General features: G+C 41.4%; 1 protein-coding gene across 2 annotated transcripts in view; it reads right to left on the reverse strand.

Annotated features, from left to right (window-relative positions):
* The window catches only part of cdh8 (cadherin 8), a 97,660-nt gene extending 74,882 nt beyond the window's left edge, over positions 1 to 22,778 (reverse strand). Inside the window, exons 1-2 of one of the 2 annotated variants that reach the window (XM_065289304.2) lie at positions 22,147 to 22,778; positions 20,019 to 20,503 (exon numbers count right to left, since the gene is read on the reverse strand). In XM_065289304.2, the coding sequence (XP_065145376.1) occupies positions 20,019 to 20,273 (255 nt within the window). In that variant the 5' untranslated portion in view covers positions 20,274 to 20,503; positions 22,147 to 22,778. Of the gene's footprint in view, positions 1 to 20,018; positions 20,504 to 21,626; positions 21,705 to 22,146 lie in introns of those variants that run through there. The other variant, XM_065289305.1, reaches the window with a different exon arrangement.
* Positions 22,779 to 23,174: the final 396 nt, after the last annotated feature.

Raw genomic sequence — 23,174 nt, forward strand, 5'->3', positions numbered from 1 at the left:
AGAAAGGACAGCCTCAGACTTTTGCATGGCTCCAAGCGTTTGAATCGCGCCCTCTCCGGACGGCCACTCAAAGGCTTACAGCCAAGCGGTTTATGACGTTTTTCGGCCATATAGCTGATTTATATTAGCGGATCCGAAGACGCTCACACCTCCGCTCCAATACTCGGAGATATTAAGGGTAATATCAACCTCAAGTGAGCTTGCTACCCGCCACAATAAGTTTCAAAGCTTAAAGCGCGCGCACAGTCAGACGCGCGCGGCATCTCGTTTAAGACGGGCGCACGTACCCCTCTAACGAGCCTCAGAAAGCTGAATATCGTGGCATTCAGTTCATAAGTCCACTTCAGTTTGACTAAGCAAAGATCCCGCCCCGAGCTGACGGCCGGGAAGCTTGCTTAAGTTACACACTGCTGCATGAAGTGCTGTCATTACGAGCTAGCCCAGCATTTGCTGTGGGTTGAACACGCTTTACGACGGCAATCAGCCTTCGGCGCGTGGAACGCCGTTTGTCTCATATAAATCACCTTGTACTGTGAATACGGTACATTAAGAGGATGATTTAGCACTGCAGCACTCTCGACCGTGTTATTGTGATAATGCGGTCGGGCAATCTACGGTGGTTTCATTATTTACCGAACCAGACTGAGATCTCGCCCCCTGAACAAGCTGACGAGTCATCTCCTTTATAAACTCATTGCATCGCTTTATAAGCTATGTTCAATCAGAGTGATACGCATCTCATGCTTAAACTACCAATATTAACCCATTACGATGGGCGTGCGGAGATGGCATCCGTGGGACACGACCTACATTACGTGCCTTATGACACATTGACACAAGCTGCTAGGACCCCTTTCACGAGGCGTCCTTATGCACAGTCTGATCCATTCTGTCTAGTGACATTTGAAAGTCAATACCCCCCGCGAATCGTGGGTGGAACACTTTTCTCCTCACTACAGAGGCACGGCGGCTCTCTCCCCTACCTATATCTATGTGGCCGTGATAACAGCGAACCACGCTTTTACGACCGACCATTCATTTAATTCACAAGCCTGTCATCTCTCAGATGCGGACGGCGGCGGTAACAGCGAACCATGCTTTTACGGCTGGCCATTCACTTTATTCATAAGCCTGTCATTTCTCAGATGCGGACGGTGCCCGAGGCACAGCGCTCTGGAACTGTCCAAGGTCCTGGATGACAGATACGTCTGACGTACATCAGACGATCAGCTGTTCATCTGCGTCACAGATCACTCACTAGAGCACCTGTCAATACAGGCTATTTATGGATCGTTGACGTTATCACCTCCCGTGACAATTATGCTCACTTGTCTTAGAGCATGGGCATGGTCTTAGAGGTTTCTCATTTGACAATTGTGACACGGCCGGCTGGTCCCCGCCGTCCACGTTGTCCGTTTACAGCTTCGACATCCCTGCTTCGCGCACTACTGAGGTTTGTTGCATTAAAGGTGCGCCCATTAGCTCACCTGTATGCACGATATGGTTTTTAATTATATGCGTCCACCGTGCGCTTAGAGAAGCTCACATGTACACGCTATAACATTTTGGTATACAATAAGATGAGCTTGGGAAAGCTCACCTGTATACACAGCTGTGTTATGCTTTGTGACACATACATTGTTGTTCATCTGTGTACGTTCACGGTGCGTTGGGTGCCCACCGTTACGTTCATCAATCATATCTGTACACATTCACGGCGCGTTCTGTGCACTGATTTATCTATACGCATTCACGGTGCACTGAAGAGTTCACCCGTGTGCGCACAATTTATTATCAGAACACATGACGGCGCGCTCGAGAATCTTGCCGGCCTGTGCATTATAACACTCTGATATGCATTCACGATGTATTCAAGTGTTCACCTGTGCCCGTGCAATTTATAGTCAATACACATTTATATGGCGCGCTTGGAAAGCTCACCGATCTGTGCACTATAATACTACCTACATGCATCCCGATGCGCTCGAGGGTGCACCTGGGTTCACACTATTGTGGTATCTGTATAATCCCACGCTACGAACCGTTCTGCCGCATATTATAGTCAGATCGGCCGTTCGTGAGCTTCGCAGATCACTCACTACATATGTCTGTTGCTAACAGTGGTTATTTAGATGGATCGTTGAAACCATCGCACTGGCTCACGCCCCTCTATGAGCTATGTCCTATATAGAGCCCACTCTGTGCGAGTTTGGCTTCTTCATGAACTTGGTCTACAGGGGTATCTATATCTATATTTGATATCTGCTACGCGGCCGGCTGGTCTTCGCCGTCTACGTTGTCAGATTGTACAGCTTAGACGTCCCTGCCCTACGAGCGCAGGTTCTCTCGGCTCAATCATGCACGCTCATGCGTTTTATGTGTACACCACGGTGCGCTCAGCGAGCTCACCAACGTGACTCTGAATTTACTTATCTCGCACAGCCGCGGCGCGCTCGGTACCTCGCCGTCTTGTGCTATGTTATGTGCCCCCGGTGCGTTTAAAACCCCACCGTGTGCGCTTCAACAATTTATATGGTGCTTACACATTTGCTTTTAAAGCTGTGAATATGCCGGGTATAGGGCCACACGCAGTGTCTCTCCGGTAAGGCACTTCAGTACGTTGTGTATGCACGGCGTGATGGGATTACGTTCCCCCATAGCGTCAGCTAACTGACGCAATGCGAAGTGAACCGTATTGAAAGGGAACGCTTAGGTTACTCACGTAACCCCGGTTCCCTGAAATAACGGGAACGAAGCATTGCGTCTCTTGCCGTGCTACAAACGTCTACGCAGCGAGTGTTATTCGGCTGCGCGCTTCAGTCGAATAATATGAGCTCCTGACGATTGAACCGCGCTTATATAAGGACGCGTTCCTCCCGCGCGCGGGTTCAAACGTCATTGGTCTGTACTTTGTACAGACGTTAACCAATAGGCTTCAGTCACGGAGTAAACAGGAGTTTCCCCCATAGCGTCAGCTAACTGACGCAATGCTTCGTTCCCGTTATTTCAGGGAACCGGGGTTACGTGAGTAACCTAAGCGTTATTGTTGTTGCTGTTACGTGTGACGCTTCCGACACGTGATGTGATGACGTTTTCGCTTCTCAAAATATACGGATTGGCTGTACAGACGAAACCGCAAGGGTGTCGGTTTCAGATTTATCCACTTTTGGACCCGGTTTCAAAAAATAGCGGATTCAGTCTCCCAAAACGCCGGATCCGTGTGGATGAAACGCCAATACGATAACAAATTTATACGTATACAGTGATACACGTCTCCGTGTGGACAGCCCCTAAGCTTCGGGTGACGTCACGCACACTATGTCCATCTTTTTTACAGTCTATGCCCTAAACCCATCATCTCGTGCGATTTGGCGGTAGCTGTATCCCCTCTAGTCAGAACCGAATGGATTTGAGGAACCAGCAGCGTGGAAGTCAAGGGTGGAGATAAAACGCAGAATGGGTTTTTTAGGGAATTCCTCTAGTGGAATGGATTTGACTGACAGCGCTCTGACAAGTGAACAGACATATTTGCTAAATTAGAGAAAAAGTGAGTGGGTCCAATATCATTGGTCTTAAAAAGTGAGTGGGTCTTGTCATACTTACCTATAATGGTTCAGACGCCCATGAAACATTTGAATTGAAAGTCAGCACAGAAAAGTTTGACAAAATGTAACAGAAAAGTCAAAACCAAGACTGTTATACATTATAAATATGACTGGAAGACTCACATTTGAAGCTGTTGTAAAATTGCTGATATAGTTGCACACCTGTGCCCATGTGATCGCACATCAGTTGAATTCTATATTAGTGCTGTATGTTGCAACATTGCTCGCAACAGTAAACAGCCTACAGTAACATCGTGCCTACATCAGACGTGCGCAGTGTGCCTAAACAAAACCTCTCCCGATATAATCAACAAAGCTGTCTGCACTAAAAGTGACACGCTTTGGAGCCTATGTTATAGTTTTCTGCGTGCCGCTGGATTTTTTTTTAAACACCCCACAGATATATTGCATTATATATGCCACAGCAGAATCTCCATTGGTGAACACATTTCTACCATAAAGAGATGTAATATGGTTGATCTGAGGATGTGTGTGGTGAATTCTTGCATTTGGATCAATTTTTTATATTATTAGCTGATTTTTGTAAGTGGTTCCATGTATGTGGCTCACATTAACTCAGGATAAACTCTGCACTGCTCCATTAGTCTTCCCTAGATAATGCTACACTTCTCAGTCCCGTTTACTTAACATGCTGGATCCGGCCTCCTCGATTTGCACTAATCAACTGATAAGGCGAAAGCCTTTTCACCAATCCCTGGAGGGTGAAAACTGAACTCCTAATGGTCATTAGTAGTAATTATGTTCCCTAACCGACACATCCAGCTCAGTGCCGTTTACGCGCAAGGAGTCGGTTTCTTTACAAGTTAAGATAATGCACACAGGATGTGCCCTCATCACCAGGAACTGTGGCCATTCACGCATACGTTAAACGGAAAGTTAGGTTTCCATTATGAAGTGCAGCTATTAATGCAATATGGCCGTATATCAGCACGGCTGTGAGGCGACAGTACATCACACCGTGCTGATATACGACCATAAGAGCATGACTGTGTGTGTGTGATATTGCTTTAATATGTGATACTTGTAAAGCCCCCAGTGCCGTTCTGGTTCAATATCAGCGATCATGGAAAGCCTCTTGTCAAAACGGATTCAAGATCCGGAACCCACTATGTATAAAATATAAAATTTTATGAAAAGCAGCAATACCAAACATTACCATGTATTTTTAATTATTCTCTCTGCTTTTCCTCCCATCGGTTCTTTCAGATCAGACATCAGTGAGCTATTCTCTAGAGTCTGACCTGCAGAGAGTGATCTGTATTGACAAGGACAAAACTACTGGCAAGGGATACCAAAAATTCAATAACATGTGTACAGGCCCTTCCAACAGCCTTAGTATCACCACTGCAATCTTCTTTTCCACCTTGTCATTTTGTCATATTCACCTTACAGGCTTATTACAGATTCAAGCCTATAGGCAGCAACAGAGCCGATTCAGTGATGCTCCAGTAAAATCAGAGGAAAACACAAAGGATAGAAAAATATTGCAAGGTATTTTGGAAGGGGATCTAAACAAAGTTTTTTTATCTGAAGTGTTATGTTTTACACACTGATGAAAATGTTTAATATTTTACATTATATTATAGGATACATGAATACAAATAAATACAGATATATGAAAAAAATATCTGCATGATTTGGAAATCTGAACATTTCCAAGCCACAACCAGTTTAAAGGGGACATATCATGAAAATCTTCTTCACCTAGAAAATGTGAAAAAGAGCAACCTAGTAACTTAGTTTTGGTGAACCATTCTCTGCAAGCATGTGAAAAAATAGGCCATTGAAATTTGTCTGCCCTTGTGATGTCAGAAGAGGATAACAGTGCCCCTTATGGCGCTTTTCCATTGCATAGTACCCCACGGTTTGGTTTAGTTTGGGTCGGGTCAGCTTACTTTTGGGAGCTTTTCCACTGGGTGCAGTACGTAGTACCCAATACTTTTTTACGTACCACCTCGGTTGGGGTTCCAAGCGACCCGAGCTGATACCAAACGTGACGCAAAAACACAGTAGATCACTGATTGGTCTGAGAAAATCGTCACTAAGCTATAATGTAAGAGATTAGCTTTACCTTTAGTGCTACTGTAGCTTGCTCTGTCTCGAGCAAACATGTTGTCATCTGTGCTCTGCTATAAGTTTCCAAACTCCCTTTTAGCGATGAAAAACATCAACAGGTTGAGAACCAGGAACACCATAACAGTTTTTTCCAAACTTGCAGTTTGTGGCGGAACATTCGCAATGTGCACGTCAGCATTTTATGCTTAAATGCAACTTGAATGAGGCTCAGCGGAGTGCGTCAACTACTGACGCCACGGGTGTTTAAACCGAAACTGTCATGTGAGATAGAGGTAACATTAGTGATAAACGCGATGTGCAAACATCTATTTGTGGTGGCCAATTTTAATTTTGTGGCAGACTGAGAAATAAATAAATGTATGGGAATGTACAAGGACGCTCTCACTTGTATGATGTCACAGTCATACAGGCATAGGCAACGCAAATATAACGACACGCCTATAATCCCTCCCACTGCAAAGTGATACCAAACTGGATGGAAAAGCTAACCACGCCAAAGTGACCCAACCCAAACTAAACTAAACCGTGGGGTACTATGTAATGGAAAAGTGCCATTAATCTGCACTATCCAAGCACTGCCATTTAGTACAGAGATCAGCTCATTTGCATTTTAAAGGACACCCAAAACAACAAATTTTTGCTCACAACTACAAAGTGGAAATTTTAACATGTTATAATAAATTATCTCTGGGGTATTTTGAGCTAGAACGTCACTTACATACTCTGGGAACACCAAATATTTATTTGACATCTTGTAAAATGTCCCCTTTAAATTCACCAATCATGCAGATACAGGTCTATAAAAAGCGTTTACTGACTATGCAGAAGAGGTTGTGCAAAAAGTCTTTACATGGAGATAGTTTGGGCATGGATTATGATAATAGTTGATTCTCTATTTGAAATAAATTGGTTATCATTAATAGAACAAGATAATAACAAAATGTATGCACTCAAAATTCTGTAGGGTTATTTTTAACCCAATGATGGGTAAATATTGGGCAGAACACATATTGGGTTAATAAATAAACCTATGCTGGGTTGTTTAATTGCAACCTGCAACCCAGCATAGGTTTATTTATAACCCAACATGTGTTTTGTCCCATATTTACCCAGCAAAAAGAACCCAGCAGAATTTTGAGAGTGTGCTTTGGGTGATATACCCTTTTTGACACCCAAGTATAAAATCAATCTACCTATAATCTGTCTATGTTTTAAATGATGTGTTCATAGTTTTAACAGCGTTCAGATGTTAATCAGCCTGCAATGTTTATCTGATTTATCTTTGAGAACAAGAGATGCCGAGGCATGTAAGTTTTGGATTCTTGTGCAGCGGTGTAGCTGACGAGACAGCCCATTGTCGGAAAACTAATAAAGAGGCTGTGTGTGTGCAATAGCTCAGCAATTATCAAGCCTGGGATATCAGCACGGTATTTATGAAAACACTACGCTTTAACAAAAGAAAAGGTCACGTGCGTTAGCAGGCCATCTCTTGAATGGATTTCAGGCGGCACACAGAGAACATGTCCACAAGCAAACGATAAGCTCAAAACTCCAATATACCATTTTTGCTGCAATCTTTAGTTAAGGTCTACAGGATAAACTTAAACAAACACTGCCACACGCATTCCTTCCTGAACTTGGAAAAAATATCCATGGTCGTCTTCTTAAAGCATTATAGAGACAGACAAATACACAGAAATGCATCAATGCAGGAACGGATCGATCCAGTGAGGCGCAACTAGCCAGGTCGTCCCCTTTGACTTTGTGTGGCGCATTTCAGAATAAGTGAAAATATTGAGTCATAAAGCTAGCGGCAGACAAGAATACATGACATGTTTTCGGTTTCCTCCGTGCAGATAAAAATACACAGCAGCAGCATGACAGTGACCTTGCATTTGTAATGTGCGCACCTGTAATGTTTGGCATGACATCATGGATCTGTTATTGGCCGTGAATTTCTAGTACACCGTCTGTCTCTGCTTATGGGTTCATGTTACTGTGTGATTACACGTCAAGGTTTACATATGTGTTTGCACTTGTCTGCCAGTGTGTGTGCGTGTGAGAATCCAATAATACAGCATACTAAAAAAAGAACATAAGATATTAAATGTAATACACTTATGAATTTCCTGTTGCAGGAAAACATATCCCCGATACCGTTTTGAAAATATCGATAGCTCTCTCACACTTTCAGAAAACGATACACTGTTTTGATGCATTGCACAATATGTGTCATTACCATGTACATGTGTGTGATCTTGCAGAAAACTGTTTTGCTGCAGGAGAAATTGATAAGAACAAACACTGTCACATCACTGCCACCAATCAATTTGGCAACTCAATAGTGAACGTGATTCTCGGAACGTCCCGAATGGTAGTAATTGTACGTTAGATAATAACAATTTAGACATTTCTCTTTTTGACACATTAGTGTAGGAGGTGAGAGAGAGAGAGAACACATTTCCTTTGTACATTTTCTCACACTATCGTACATGACCACACCAGCAGCACAATTTTAATGAACTGTAAAACAGATATGAAATTATGCCTCCAATCTTTTTCTCACTTCCTGTTCTATCTAATTTCCTTCATCTCTATAGCAGGTAGGTGTAAACTCAGGCCTGCATAAGAGGCACTACACAGGTCCTTGTTCTGTTCCACATGGTGCGTTGCTACACACACACGCACACACACACACACACACACGCACAAAGACACAGACAACTGGCTCAGTACAAAGAAAGCCATCATTCTTTGAGTGTAATTCCAGAGGCCAGCCTATACAGGCCTGATAGCCATTAAGGATTTATGATTCATCTGGATCTCATATTATAACGGCTTGAATTTTTCATGCAACCCTTCAATGCCAAGATGAGAAAAAAGGAATTGAAATTAGATGAAATGTTGTCTGTAAAACCCACCCTCACATTAGCATGTTAAAACCCTTTTACCATTACAGCAGGACCTGTGACAAGATTTGTTCCGTTTTGTTAGATATAATGATCATTTTTAGGATGTCGGTGCTAGAATGGATCGTGTTTGGACATTGCCATGATGCAGATGTGAGAAAAGCCATTTGCAGCTTTGCTGTGTGTGTGTGTGTGTTGTGTGAGAATAAAGCATATAAAGCATTTGCTCTCTCTGGGTTTTATGATTTTTTCCCAGCTCTCTCAACCAGGATGATTAAACAAAATAGTTAGTTTGTGATAAAGGTCAGTGTGACACTTCAATGGCTTCCAGAGATTCTCTCAGGTGTGTCACTGAGACAACCGGGGCAATCGATTCACCATGGTGACTTTACATTCTTCTCAAAATGGCTGCCACGCAGAAACAAACAGACGACAGCAGAAGCCGCAGTACCAGAATGGACCGGAAGCATGAATTAACTTCCTCTTTCGTTGTGATTTTGGAGCGCGTGCATATTGGACATGCAGTGGCTGTTTTTAAAAATCTCAAAATAGATCTCTCCTCCCACTCGATCCCATTGTCTACACTTTGCCTGCCCACGTTTGCTCCCTATGAACCACGCAGCCAACTGTACATCAAATAACACAATAGCAACATCCATTCTTAACAAGATTACTTTATTCTCCCAGTTTGGCTCCTAGGCTTTCATGGGTTGAGGTAGCCTCGGATAAACCCTGTTGCCTGCCGTTCCCCAGGCACAGGGTGCCGTCTGTAGGAGCGGGCTGCTTGGCTCTGCCAAGTGACTCATTGGATGACTTAGCAGCCTACAATGACTATACCAGAGACCAATTAGGAGGTTTCAATAATTATAATCAAATGTTTAACTAATCAGAATTGAAAATTGCAGTCCAATATGATGGAGAAATTAGCCTGGCTGCCAGAGCTTAAAACGGCCCGATTGTTCTTGCATTAAAGTCACTTGCAAGAGCTCAGCAAGATTTTCTTCTTAAACGTCAGTTATGACTCACTAGAATTAAAAATAAAATAGAAGTGGTGAGGTGCCTAACAAAAACATATGCATCCATATACTATAGCTCATATCAGCAACAACCTATCTTACACTTAAACTCAGGGGCATAATTTCCACTGGGGACGAGGGGGGACATGCACCCCACTTTTCAAAATCCAGATTGTGTCCCCCACTTTCAAAGTCGTTTGTTTTTATTTTTTAACCACAACTAGTCAAGTGATGTAACGTTATATTAATGCTCCTCACCTTTCAACAGCTTTAATAAATCAATGGAAATGTCTCTAATAATCTGCTATAGTTGTCCTCTTTACTTTAAAGTCCCGTTGATAAAAAACAGTCTCAAGAATCATTTAAGAGTTTAGCTGTTTTCTCGAGTTCACAGTTTCAATGATCTGTTGTTATTTTACTGAAGCTAGTGTGTGAAAGATGTTATTCACCTTATGAATAATAATGATAAAAATACAAGCTTTGGTCAAGGATTTCTTTGCACAGTCTTATTTAAAGGTATAGCGGAAGATTTTCTTTTTCCGGGTGGATCATCAAGACTATTGGTCATCCCAGTTGTCAATCGTTCTGATGGTATGTTTACGTAAGGCCGTATGTGCTCGTCCCTAGGTTTGCTTTCTGCACATGAGCACTTTCAGGTGTATATGTGTGGTGGGCTACGGTTTCAGCCATTCATTGAAGCTCCCATTCTCACCATATTTTTTTCAAAATGTCTGAGGGTTTCAAGAGAAAAAGTGTTTACAAATTGTATGACAAAAAGAGAAAGGCCTGTGAAGAAAGAAACAACACCAGAGTTTTTTTGGGAGAATATTTCACACAGGTTGGGCTTCCCACTGATGCCTCAGTCGCAAAGTTTCTACTTGACAGGTAAAGTTTGGCATGCTATTTGGAGAAATTCATTTAAAATCACTGCTAGTAAAAGTTGATTAGCAATGCTAGCCTGGGCACAAGGCACGAACCGCACAGACATGGTAAACATCTCAATGTATGAGCCATGCCGGCAGCAACTTGTAAAGAGAGCAAAGAGAAGAACTAGGCTTGTGCATGTTCTTTTGTGCACACGTTAATAGGCGTTCCCTCTCAGGAGGAGGTAGAAAGTGGAGGGGCGGTTCTTTTAAAAAATTCGGGAAATTATAATTAATTATTTCCTGTAGTGTGTATCACCATAGTCCCTAAAACGTATGTAAATGCCTGGAATGGGATTCAAGTTTAAAATATTTTTACCCCATTTTGCGCCCCCCCCACTTCTCAAACCGATTACACCCTTGCTCAAACCTATCATCACGAAAGAAAGATTTAAGTTTATATGGTGAAATGACTATATAAAGCACAATCCACAGGCTCTTGCTGTGGTGAATGAAAGGGCCATATAACACGCTTAAGCAGTGAAAGATCGAGCCCAGGCGACACTGTAAAGGTTAACTGCTTAATTCCAGTGATTAGTCCACACAGAGTTCAAGGCTCTCTGCCAAAAGCCTTCATTTAGCCGCTGCACCGTGCACCACCTCCACAAGTTCTCTTAACAGCCAAAACCCATAGACTGCTGTGTAACAAAGGTTTACATCATGTATGTGAAGTTCCCAGATGGGGGAGGTCTGTCTCCACCATTAGATCCAAGGCTGAGCACGGTCAGCATTTCATACAGTACCTGCTTTAAAGAGAGTCAAAATACTTGACTTAGATGTTTTGTTCAACTTAAGCATGCACAGATTTTATCTAAAGGCTACGGTAAGGTACCAGAATTGATGTGACTATATGGCTTACAAGGACAGACCATTATAAAAGGTTTGTCGATGTATGGATTTTCTTTCTTTGCTGTAGGATTCAAGGTGGGCGGCCTTTGTACACACTATATCTATAGACCCGATGAACAGAAAATATGGCTTAGGATATTCAGTACCGCTCACTGCCATTACTTGACAGCGTGAGTGAAATCGTCTCCGTCTACAGTTGGTTGCATCTGACGTTTTACCGAGTCCTGCTTGTTTTCCGCTCGTCTAATCTCACTGGGATGGCTGCGGGATCGTGCCCGCTCGCCCCCTCCTGCACTACGTGAAAGCGTTTACATAGGGTTCATTGTGGATTCCCACAACGTTCTGAGGAGGCCGATGAGGCGGCGGCGACTGCATGCAGATTCCCCGCCAGGACCCCGGTGTCACTTTGGAAAAAGATTCAGAGCCGAGGGACAAAGCGTACGGCCCTTGTGTGTGCGCACGCACGGGTATGCATGTTTGTGTTCTCGTTACCGCTGAGGATTGTGGGATTTACACCTCAAACAACTCTCCCTGCAACCAGACCCTATAAGTCACAGCGAAGGTGCTCTGCTGCTGTCACACCTCTGCCACACTGGCTCATTACGCCTGCTGGAGCTGTATATCAGCGAGCAATTGCTGTATGGGTGTGCGAGTGAGCTTACTTTTGTGTAAAAAGGCAGGGAGTAGAGATGCTGCGAGGGCATTAAGAAATGGAGATCGCCTAGTGAAATAAAATGCCAGCAGTTATTTATTTAAATGCTTGGCCGTATACATATTTAATGATTCAAGTGCACCTGCTGGAAAGGCAGCTGGTGCGAGCCTTTTGTCTGTAATTGCAGTTGTACAGTGACCCCAGTGTTGTAATGGAAATATGCTTAGCTGAAGAAACTCTTCTCTGTCAAGTTTAGACTCACACACATGTATGCAGCACAACAATTACGTAGATGCATAAATGCATGCACGCACCTGTGCGTACATACGCAGACCTTGTTAGTGGGGACAAAGACAACAACACCGAGCAATAGACAAGCTGTCCGGCCGATCCACAGAGGTGTTAATGTGATCCCACAGCTCAGCTGGGTGCTGTGCAGGTCTTGGTGTTTTATTACAGCCACCGTGCAGAGGGAGCGAAAGACAGAGATAGACAGAGGAACAGGGACGGTGCTCACCTAGCAATGATATAATGGCTGCATGACCCACAGCTCTTGGGTGAAATAACACACTGAATGAGAGGCATGAAATAGAAAGCACAGTGAATCTAATGGTGAGGAAAAGAGAAAGTAAGGACCGTTGACTTGCTTTGGAAGATTCTATGGATCATTTGTTGTTAATCCTGCAGTGCTGCCACCACCATGATACTGATTTTGATCACAGTGAAATAGGGCAGTCTGAGCTGTAGGTTTGTGGTCAGCACATACTAAACTGTACATTGAGCTTTAAGCTTACCTACAGTAATTTCCTGTCCATTCCATACCAACCATGTCCATGAAACATTTAGATGTGTGCATTTGGCAGAAGCTTTATTTCAAAGTGCATTTAAGGTATACTCAGTATAGGCATTTCGACCTTGCATTGCTACACAAAAACAAAAATTGGAAAAAAGTACAATTTTCTCTTTTTCTTTCCATCGGCATTACAAGTGATTTATTCCCAACCACAGGTCAGACTAGGAGCTGCAGATGGATAGGAGTAGTCAATGCTGATCATCAGCATCTCATTACTTTGGTTACTGATAAGTCCACTAATATCCTCGTTTGTGCCCACTCGCCGGCCCTTCAATCACATGAAACTGTTCGATATCCATTTGAACCTTCTCCTAACCTGAGCAAGTTCAGATTAATGCACAAAATCTTTTTACATCTCATGAGTGTGTGCTGGTTGGGGTAATCATGAAGGGATCTGTTTTTGACCTTTGATCTGCCAAAACGTCTTTCAACTAATGGTTGCACAGTATGAAGTTGTTGTCATGTGATGGAATCGAAGAATATGGGAAGATCATGAATTACAGCAGTGCCTCAACCCACTCATTATAATCTCGTTATATGAGTGATCATGTGAGCAATATGCATTCAGGTGTAAAGATCTACTGATGTTTAGAGAAAAGCACATACCGGTCAAAGGTTTAGGACAACTTGTGTAAAATCATTCTTATGATCTAATAAGTCATCTGACGGCGTATGCCGAAATGTTTAAAGTCTGTGTAAAGTAAGAGTGTCACGATTTTGATTTTAAATCGAAATCGAATGAAATTAAGTCACAACCTCGAACTTCGAATTAAAAATTGGAATTGTCGATGCTGCCACGCCCCCATGTCACGTCGAGTTGGCTTGCCAAGCTTTTGTAGTGTAAACGCACATGTGGTTGAATGTGTTCAAACAGCCACAGGACACCGCCTTCTCTTTGCCCATTTATCTAATCTGAGGTACTGAACACAATGCATTAAGTCTTTTCTGACTTCTGGCGCGAACACACGGTGTGCAGTGCTATTTTTAGCCTTTCGTTGATAAAACTAAAGCGGCTGATCTCCGCAGTTTCATTTTGCAAACGTGTGAAAGTTGCGCGATCTTATTTCATCAATTGCGCTGAAAATTCAGAGAAAGCTCTAACATATACATGTACAAAACACTGTGTAGCATGTTTACTTACAACACATGCAGCAGACTCCGACATAATAGTAGTTTGCGTCCATATAAACTCGTCATTACTCACGCTCGTGTTTAAATGACAAGGTGCAAAGTAGCCTACTGACAGGAATGTTCATCTGACAGGAAGTTTTGTTTTATCAGGTATGTGCGTGTACCATATTTTTTCACTGGCAGAACAACTAACATGGCAGGGCAATTTTGCAATTGCATGGCAATTTCATAAAAGTCTAGTCTAAAAATGGCATAGCATTTTTTGTGCTTTAAAAAAAAGGTAAAAACCGATAATCGAATAGAACCGTTGCCTTAGAATCGAAAATGTAATCGAATCGAGGATTTGGAGAATCATAACACCCCTAATGTAAAGTCATTCAGAGAAATGTCTCTAAAAATGTATTGTTGAAACACGATATAAAGACTGTAAACTATGTAGTACCAAATTGTGGAGTTACACTGTTAATTATTTTTACCATATTTCTGTGTTCAGGATTATTTAGAAGGGCTAAAACAGTGGCTCGATTACGCACTAGATGCACTGAGCATGGCCCGGCCCATAACACAATCACAAGCATCCATCAGATTGTAGCGGTATTTGAAAGTTGAGAAAGACAGCAGCTTTCCCGCAAGTGGGTGTGGTTTCAGTTCAGCAAGCGGACACGGCCCCAGCGTTTAAAAGAGTGGAGAATACTGCTTATTTTCCCCAGATTTTTATATCGACTTTTTTAACATTCAAATTTGGCTGGGTTGTTAATAACACATTTTTCTGTGGTGTGACAAATTCAGAACACATATTTAATATCACTTTACACAGACTTTAAAAAAAATAATAATTGTACCAACGTATTTCTATTAACATTTATGAAATAGCTAACATGTTTTTGAATGTCTTATATTGTATAATCAATAAAGCAGCCAACAAGGGATCAGCATAGATTGAAATTCTTCACATGTTAAAAAAACACCCAAGGTGATACCTTAAGAAGCTGTCTGAAAATGCCAATATAACATTTTTGTACATCTTAGTCTTATGCTAACAACAAAACAACATTTTGCAAGGATGAGTAAGAGATCTTAAATTTCTGACCGCATTTCTATCACAAAATCGGGCAGTCGTTAGGTGGTTGGTAAACAAGTAAGTTTCCTAAAAGTAAAAAACCTGTAATGTTTTCTAGAACAGAAAACCAGAAGGGAGGAAAACAACCGAGAGTTCGAGCTGTAATCCTCCAGAGTGGATCAGTAGGAGGAATATAGATAATTCATGAAGTGTCAAGAAGGTTGAACAGGGCAAGTATTGCTCTGTGGTCTAACTTGCAGCACTCAGTACAGAGCATGACCAGAAGCATTTCAACCACTTACAGTGTGCATATGTTATAACAGCCGAAATACTTGTGTTTGAACATAGTTTCATACAGCAACCTCTGAAGCAATAAACGTGATCATATTGTTTTCCATAGAGACACTCGCTCCTTGAAAAGAGAGGTGTTTTTGTTACAGCGCTGGTGTTAGAGCAAAACATTTCCTTTGTAGAATTGCTGGGGCAGTTTCGGTGGTTTCGGAGGTGTGATGTGTCAAAGCAGCAAAAACACAGTGGCAGTTAACAGCAAATCCTATCAAAGGGAAGCATAGAAAACATGAATCGATTGTCCGTTTCGGGGATTCACTGCTTCTTACATTCGAACTGTCACAATATTTTTCTTTTCCTCTTAGCTATAGGGCACACGTCCAAACGCCACTAAAACAAAACGAGCGAGATCCGACAACCAACGTTTCTACAACATCCCTGCTCTGCGAAATGGCCAATTTCAATTGAAATTAGAACAGCGTGGCTTTAATACAGGCCGACATTAGATTTATACCCCTTCTGAGCTGCAGTCATTGTGCTGTGTGAAACTAATCCACTCTGGCTTTCATTACAAAATGACAGAGCGCTACTAATTAATATTTGATAGCGAAGTTATTCATATTTAATATTGTAATGTAATTAATAATAACATAATGAATTTTTCAAGGTTAAGTTGTAGGCTTGCGTTAAATGAAGCATTGGAGAATAATACTGAACCCGCGTGATTATTTACACGGTTGCATTATTGCTTAATTTGGATTCAATGTACAATGCAACATAATGATATGGATTTAAACCCAAATGGAGTTATGCCTCTATGTAGGCCAAATCTATGCTAGTAAATGTCTCTTTCGTTTTCTGCCCTCATTCTTTAATAAACATATTTTAAAAGAAGAGAATGACTAGCTATAGGGCTGCACGATTTGGGTAATTTTTCCCATTGCGGTTATTGATGCTTATATTGCGATGTGCGATTGCGATTATACTATATGGTATCATGAGTCAACTTGATGGGTTTTAAGGAAAATCCACACACAGTTTAGCTAAAATGTGTATTTGTAAAACTAGAAATGTTTTCGTATTAACACGTGATGTCGCAACTGCTCAGTGTCAGTAATCCTAAATCCAAAATACCACCATACAACAGACATAGAGTTTTTTTTTTTTAGCTACCAGATCACTGTCAACCTCCTCTGCATCCATCTTCGCTCTGGTATAAGTGACGACGCACACCACACACGTGCATGCCACACGTGCATTGCCTTTTTTGTTCGTTTTTCTTTCTTTTTTTAAACGGCAAGGAAAATCATCAAACAGTTATCAGAAAGTTTGTGTTAAAAGTCCACACATTTATTTATTTAATATAATTGCAACATTTTGCTGTCATATAATCGCACAGGCTGACATCGCGATTGCGATTGCGATGCGATTAATTGTGCAGCACTAACTAGCTATTTGATAATGCTGTTTTTACCCTTACATCAGCATAACTGAGACGCACCGTATGAGAAATCAGTTGTTAGTAACATAATAACTTAATGTAAAAATAAAGATTCAACAAAACAGATTCGCAGGCAGCCTTGATGGTTTTTCAGTCCATCCATTACGCTATCTATCAAGTATTTGTCACAGTCCCTGCAAAACAGCAATGGAAACAAATTTCTACAGGCACATATCCATTTTCTTTTCTGAATTAATAATCAAAGCCATTTCCTTGCATTCAAACTGACACTCCCAGTGATCTTGTTCTTAGCTCGGATTGCTAAATATGAAAAGCTTATTATCCATTCTCTTTTTGCCACAAACACATATAATCTCATCAGAGATAAGAGCACAGTATGGTAAGAAAAGACATCAGACAGCAAGGCTATTAATTTGAGCAGAGTATATCTGTACTCTGCAGAGAAGAATGGTCTTCGTATTATCCGTTGTACTTAGGCAACACCACATGCCCCATCCAAAAGAGGAGAGAACAATGCCATGTGCTAGATAGCATCTAAATGACATACGCTATAATCAAACTGACAGTGATTTAAGTAAACACATCTACGTCGCTTTTTGTCGTGCCAAGTTTTAAATATCTTGGGAGTGTTTATAAAAAAATATAATATGTTAAAATAGACATCAACTAGTATGTTGTAAGCAAGCTCATAATGAAATCATGTACACTTACAGATTATAGATTGGTGCATTAGTGTATTCGAATTATTAATGATGGTTTACGTGAAGTATGGCACGGTCGTGTTGATTCAGGACACAAGACGGAGAATCACAAGTCGTGAATATTTTCCCATGCATGGAAAAGTATGCAAAACCATACCAAAAATATTCATGAAAAAGTGTCATAGGACTTCATGCCCATCTAAAAGCAGCTCGGTCTTGTTTAGATGGGTTGTGCCGGGAGCGGATCAGAGCTTCAGGAGCAGCGTGAGTTGTCCTGTGTCTGACGTGCCCTTCAGAACCAGGTGACGGCAAGCAACATCTCCAGCTCAGTGAGTCAGACTGCTGAGACCAAACGACCACATGGAACAGAGAGGAGCATGCTGTCATGCATCATAGCTACCTCTCCCTTCCTCTCTCTCTTTATACTTCTTTTAGCCCTGCCATGCCCACTTCTACATGTATGCTAATTGTCCCCTCCGACTGGCAGCTGGTGCTCAAGGGGAGTTCAGGCAGTGACAAGACAGGAGCTGGGTGTATAATTAAACATCAGAATGGCACGTAATAAAGTTAAAGGATAAAATGAGTGTAATCCTGGCCTGAGGTTCCTCAATAATCAGCCCACTTCCACATGAAATGGTAGGAAAAGGGAAAAGAAACATGCTGATTCGAATGACCCATTTGAATCACACACCTCCCACTTCTTATTTGATTCATTTTTTAATTAGAGAGAAAGAGTTAGAGAGGATTGCAGATCTTAGGTGATGGAGAGAGGGAGACATGGAGAGAGTGAGAGAGCGAAGAGGTATTCAATCTCATCCTGACAGCATGGCTTCCTATCTCACTGCAACATGGAACTTATCTGAGCACTGCAAGCCATGCTCATGAGCACTTAACCTTGCGGCGAGGAAAAAAGGCACAGCAGAAAAATGAAGCTCAATCAATGCCGGCCCACCAAGGATGCCAAATACGCCGGCACCCCTCGCGCCCGACCATTCACCTGAGCTGTCATTCTGCAGACAATAACTCTTTCTCTGGCAATTTAGGAAGCTGCACAAAAACTTCATGACATTGAATAAAGCACAACACATTACGGAGTAACAAAACAGCACGTCGCTGTCTAAGCAGTTGCTGTGGCTCTCCATCACCCACAGAAAACAGTGCAGCGTTGTGGATGTGTCAGCCGGAAAGCATCACTCTCATTTGCCCTTATACCTTGGAGATCATCACAGGATGCCTGTTTATTGTGTTTGTTTATTCATTTCTGCTGATCAAAAGCTATGGCAGAATCCAACAAAGGCTGTTTAATTGCAGCTCTTGAAAAATTGATGCAGCTCTTAAGAAGTTTTTTTTGTATCGTGCAGATATTGAGAAAACACAGGTGTAAAGGGCACATGAGAGCACATGTTTTATTCACATGCCAGAGTGGCGGGAGGAGACAAGCGGAATAAAACAGGGGAGAATTCAAGTGAGAGGCCTTAATTAGCTGCTTCCCAGCCAAATGCTGGACACACAAAGGATTGCATTGAACCTCAGCGATATTAAGGATAGCATCCTCACAATGCATCCTTGAAGTAACAGGTTTTTTAACAGGTAATCGAGAAATAAAATGTTTTAAAAATTCAAATTATGATAAAATAACTTATCATGTGATTATATTTCTCATTATAAAGTATTAATTTTGTATATGTGACCATGCCTGTGAAAACCCAGCTTAAGACATTTTTCCGATTTACTGTTTTCTACATAAAATAATTCTAATGCAAAAAATGCAAAAACATTCTGTGAAAATAAAACTTTAACTAAGTAATTGATGCTCGTTCTATCATACAGTAGATTTCATAAATGCAGGATCACATACAGTATGTAAGCTGTTTAAAGGTAAGTTATTAGATAAAACAATCTAATTTTTAAATAATTATATTGAGAGACTGGCTTATTTAGTTGGTTACAGCAAAGTACTAGTTGCGGGACAATCGTAGTGCCAGTTTCAGTCTCGAGGTTCTCGGTTGCAGCGATCTGTGAACAAGCTGCTTTGGCCTGTTCTGACTCTAGTCCTCTCAGGACCCCGAGCTCTCTGCACAGGTCCTATGCCAAGTCACTCTCCTGCCCTTTAAACATCTCAATGCCACCTCTCCACATACACACATACATTTTACATGTGTAATACAGTATGTTCTGCCATCAAAAATCTCTTCATACTGTGTTTGTTTCTGAACATTTTTGTGTTTTACAAATACCACTCAATTACCCTCTAAAGCTGTTTTTATTTTGCCTGATTTGTCACTGTCTTATATCCATTAAAGACAGACACTGCGGAAGGTTAAGATCTGGCTGTGATGCCAACCTTGCCCTCTTCTTCACACCAATTATGCTCCCTCACAAAATGTCAAACGCAAAGGCATTCAGGCTGCAGAATTAATGTTTCCACATGATAAGTAAGCTTAATATTCGACCGACAATTAGACTACTCACCCTGCCAACCAGAATTGGATCGGGTCCAGAGAACTCCTCCAATACAAACATTTGATTCCAAACCCATCCTCTCTTGGCACGATTGAGGATTCTTTGTCCTTCACTTGGCCTGTTTCGCAGGATCACGGTTGATGCGGTTTGTAAACTTTGTGTCTGATTGTTCAACGGAGACATGGAAGAGTAGGGCACACAAGTAATCCACACTAGCAAGAGAGTCCACAGGTCTCGCTGCATCTCCTCTCGCCTTTTCCGCATTTTTGCGGTAATTTCTGTCTTTGTTTTTTGTTCTGTTTCCCCTCCAAAAGTCTGGGGTTGACCAGCTGACAGACAGCTGAATGGTTACTCTTTTGTTCTAAGTATCCAGCGACTCGGGTTCATGTTGTGTGGAGGATCACGAATGCACTCTGATGTATCTCCAGAACAGAGAGAAGAGAGACACACAGCCAGATGCAACATCCATTAGTTGTTTCATCAGTGTAAAAGATCTAGAGGAGAGAGAAAGAAATGCAGGCTTACAGGAAGTGCATGTAAATAAAACTGATAAGCTTAAGAAGTGAAGTTTCAAGGTCAGTTAGATGTAGACATGGTGTCCTATACAACATAATCTTTTCATTTAAATTTATGGGAACATTTTAGAGACTATGAAGCAAAAAAATGCTTTGGTTTTACATTATATTTAACACCACATATTTTTAGGAAACAAAAATAAATAAATTACATAAAAAACAGAAAATAAAACTTTTTATCCTTTCCAGATTAAGAATATCTAAAAATAAAGAAAATAATAATATGTGCAGGAATTTGGAGAATAAAACAAAATGCTGCACTATACTAATAAGTAAACAAAAGCACTGTACACTATGACTGTCGTAAACTTAAATATGGCATGTTAAAGAAAATATGTATTTTGTCATGCCAACAAGCCTTTCTTTCATTTGCCTTAACCAGTTGTTTTCACATCCTTGACATGTTACCACACAATATTTCATTAAATAAAAATACACTCATGCAGGCAGACATAGAGAAAATCAGAAAATCAAACTCAGACAGAAAATTAGATCATCTTTCAAACAATCCCTTAATTATGATATTTGTGATTCACTAACAATTGTAATTGTTAGAGAGAGTGACAATATTGGATGAGAGAATAAAGTCTATTCACGCACTTATAAACACTACTAAAAATACTGCTGTTACCGGGTCTTCATTCAAAATCCAAAATGTGCACCAAGTCCATGGTTTTCTCCTTTCTGGCTTACCATACAAAAATCACAAGCTGCATTTCCACTAAACCATATTATTTAGCTAAATGGTTTCAAAGCTGAACCCTATTATCTCTTACTTTGTGCGTTTCTATGCATCAATATGCAGCAGAGAAGTAGTCAAGAGAAAATCAATGATTTAATCTAATCAAACGATTATAATATAATATACAACAGGAAAATAAATTAGCCTGTTTTTGAAAAGGAGTATCTTAATATATACACAACTTTTAAGGTATACAAAATTAGACTGTTGACTAATAAGTTAGCAAAACATTTTAAACAAACAGCTATCCACACAGCTTAACAGTGTAACTTCAGTTAGCAGTAAAGCTTTACCACCTACATATAGAGTCAAGCGCCATATGCGCCACGGCTGCTACTGAAGTCGGTGTCCAAACGCAACACGAACATCAGCGGGTAAATTTCAGCACCACCGAGAGTGGACAGCTCCTCACAAAAAGTGCTGCAGAGAAACCCGCTTAACATTCAGAATCGCTTTTGGTTGACTACCAAAACAGGATTTTAACACTTTAAACACTGCAGAAACCCACATGAACAACATGACAGGGTGAGTTGACTAAGTTGACCATAACCGAGGCATTCACACATAACGTTTTTCTGCAAATGTACACACATATAAGCGATATTCCTAACAATTGATGGATAACATTACGCATATTATTTTGTCTGGTCTGCAGGTGTCAATCTGTCTCATTGCCGGATCACACACCGTAGCGCAAACTGGATCAAACGAAACATTTTCTTTATTTCAGTAGAGCCAAATGAATGGGTCTGCACGCGCCTGCAGCCAAATAACAAACAGTGCATAAAATACTCTGTTAATGCGAGTCTTAAGTACTTACTGTGTCTCATCCGGACGCCCGATCCATTCAAAGAAAACAGTGCAAAAAAGACGTGACTTGTTTCAGAATACAGTTGGCACTTTGTTTTCTTTATCAGTAAATTCTCAGCCAATTAGGACAAGGAAAATGAAAGAATAAAAACGAGAGAATCGGTTGTCGGACGCAGTGGGGTGCTATTAGGATCCGTACAGTTTTGCGACTTGGCGTTGACAGGGTGTCGGGTAGCTCCGGCAAGCCCGCTCGCTGAGTGGAGGAGTGAGGAGAGATGGACGAGAGGTGTTTGGTGGGAAGAGCCTCCCCTCTGCCGCGCTCATTGGGCTGATAAAGAGGCAGGTCCTCAGCCCTGGCAATGAATGCCTGCGCCCCTACCCTGGGAATACTGAACTTTTATGGCAACGCGTTGGCGTTTTTCCTCCCTTTTTGCAAAACGCATTGAGCTAACAAAACGTCCATACGTACGCCGCCGGTGTCTTCAATCACGTGCGCGACGGTCCTCTAAAATTCCGCTTTATTTCGCCCTGCGATTAAAATCTGATGAGACTTTATATAACGGGATGCCGAAGTCTTTACGTGTTGCTGTAAAATTTACCATTTCATGGCCTGCGTGATTTCAAAATGAGACTGAGCTCCTCGTTTTCTCCACCGTAGACTGTAGAGCTACTACAGCATACTGTGTGAGTTACTGAGAGACTTGGCGACGACTGGGGATGAAATTCAAAGCCTTCTGGCTCAGCTCATGTATCACAAATTCAGAGTGTATCAACAGGGCTGTGCGCAGTAAAAAATGAGAGGAGTAATGTTGCATAAAGCCACAATTCTGGCAGAACTGGATAAACGAAATGATTAGGCAAACGATTATGATGATAAAAAAACACATATTAAAGGCCCCTAAAATGGAGCATATTTGAAGAGAGAGATTAACAAGCTACTCATCTGTTCACTCTCAACTTCGTACTGATCATTAATAACAATTAAGTGTTACTTTTTCTTTAAACCAGATACCTTACCTTATTTACCATTTTAAGCAT

Source organism: Paramisgurnus dabryanus, chromosome 2, assembly GCF_030506205.2.
Source record: "Paramisgurnus dabryanus chromosome 2, PD_genome_1.1, whole genome shotgun sequence".
Classification (NCBI taxonomy): domain Eukaryota; kingdom Metazoa; phylum Chordata; class Actinopteri; order Cypriniformes; family Cobitidae; genus Paramisgurnus; species Paramisgurnus dabryanus.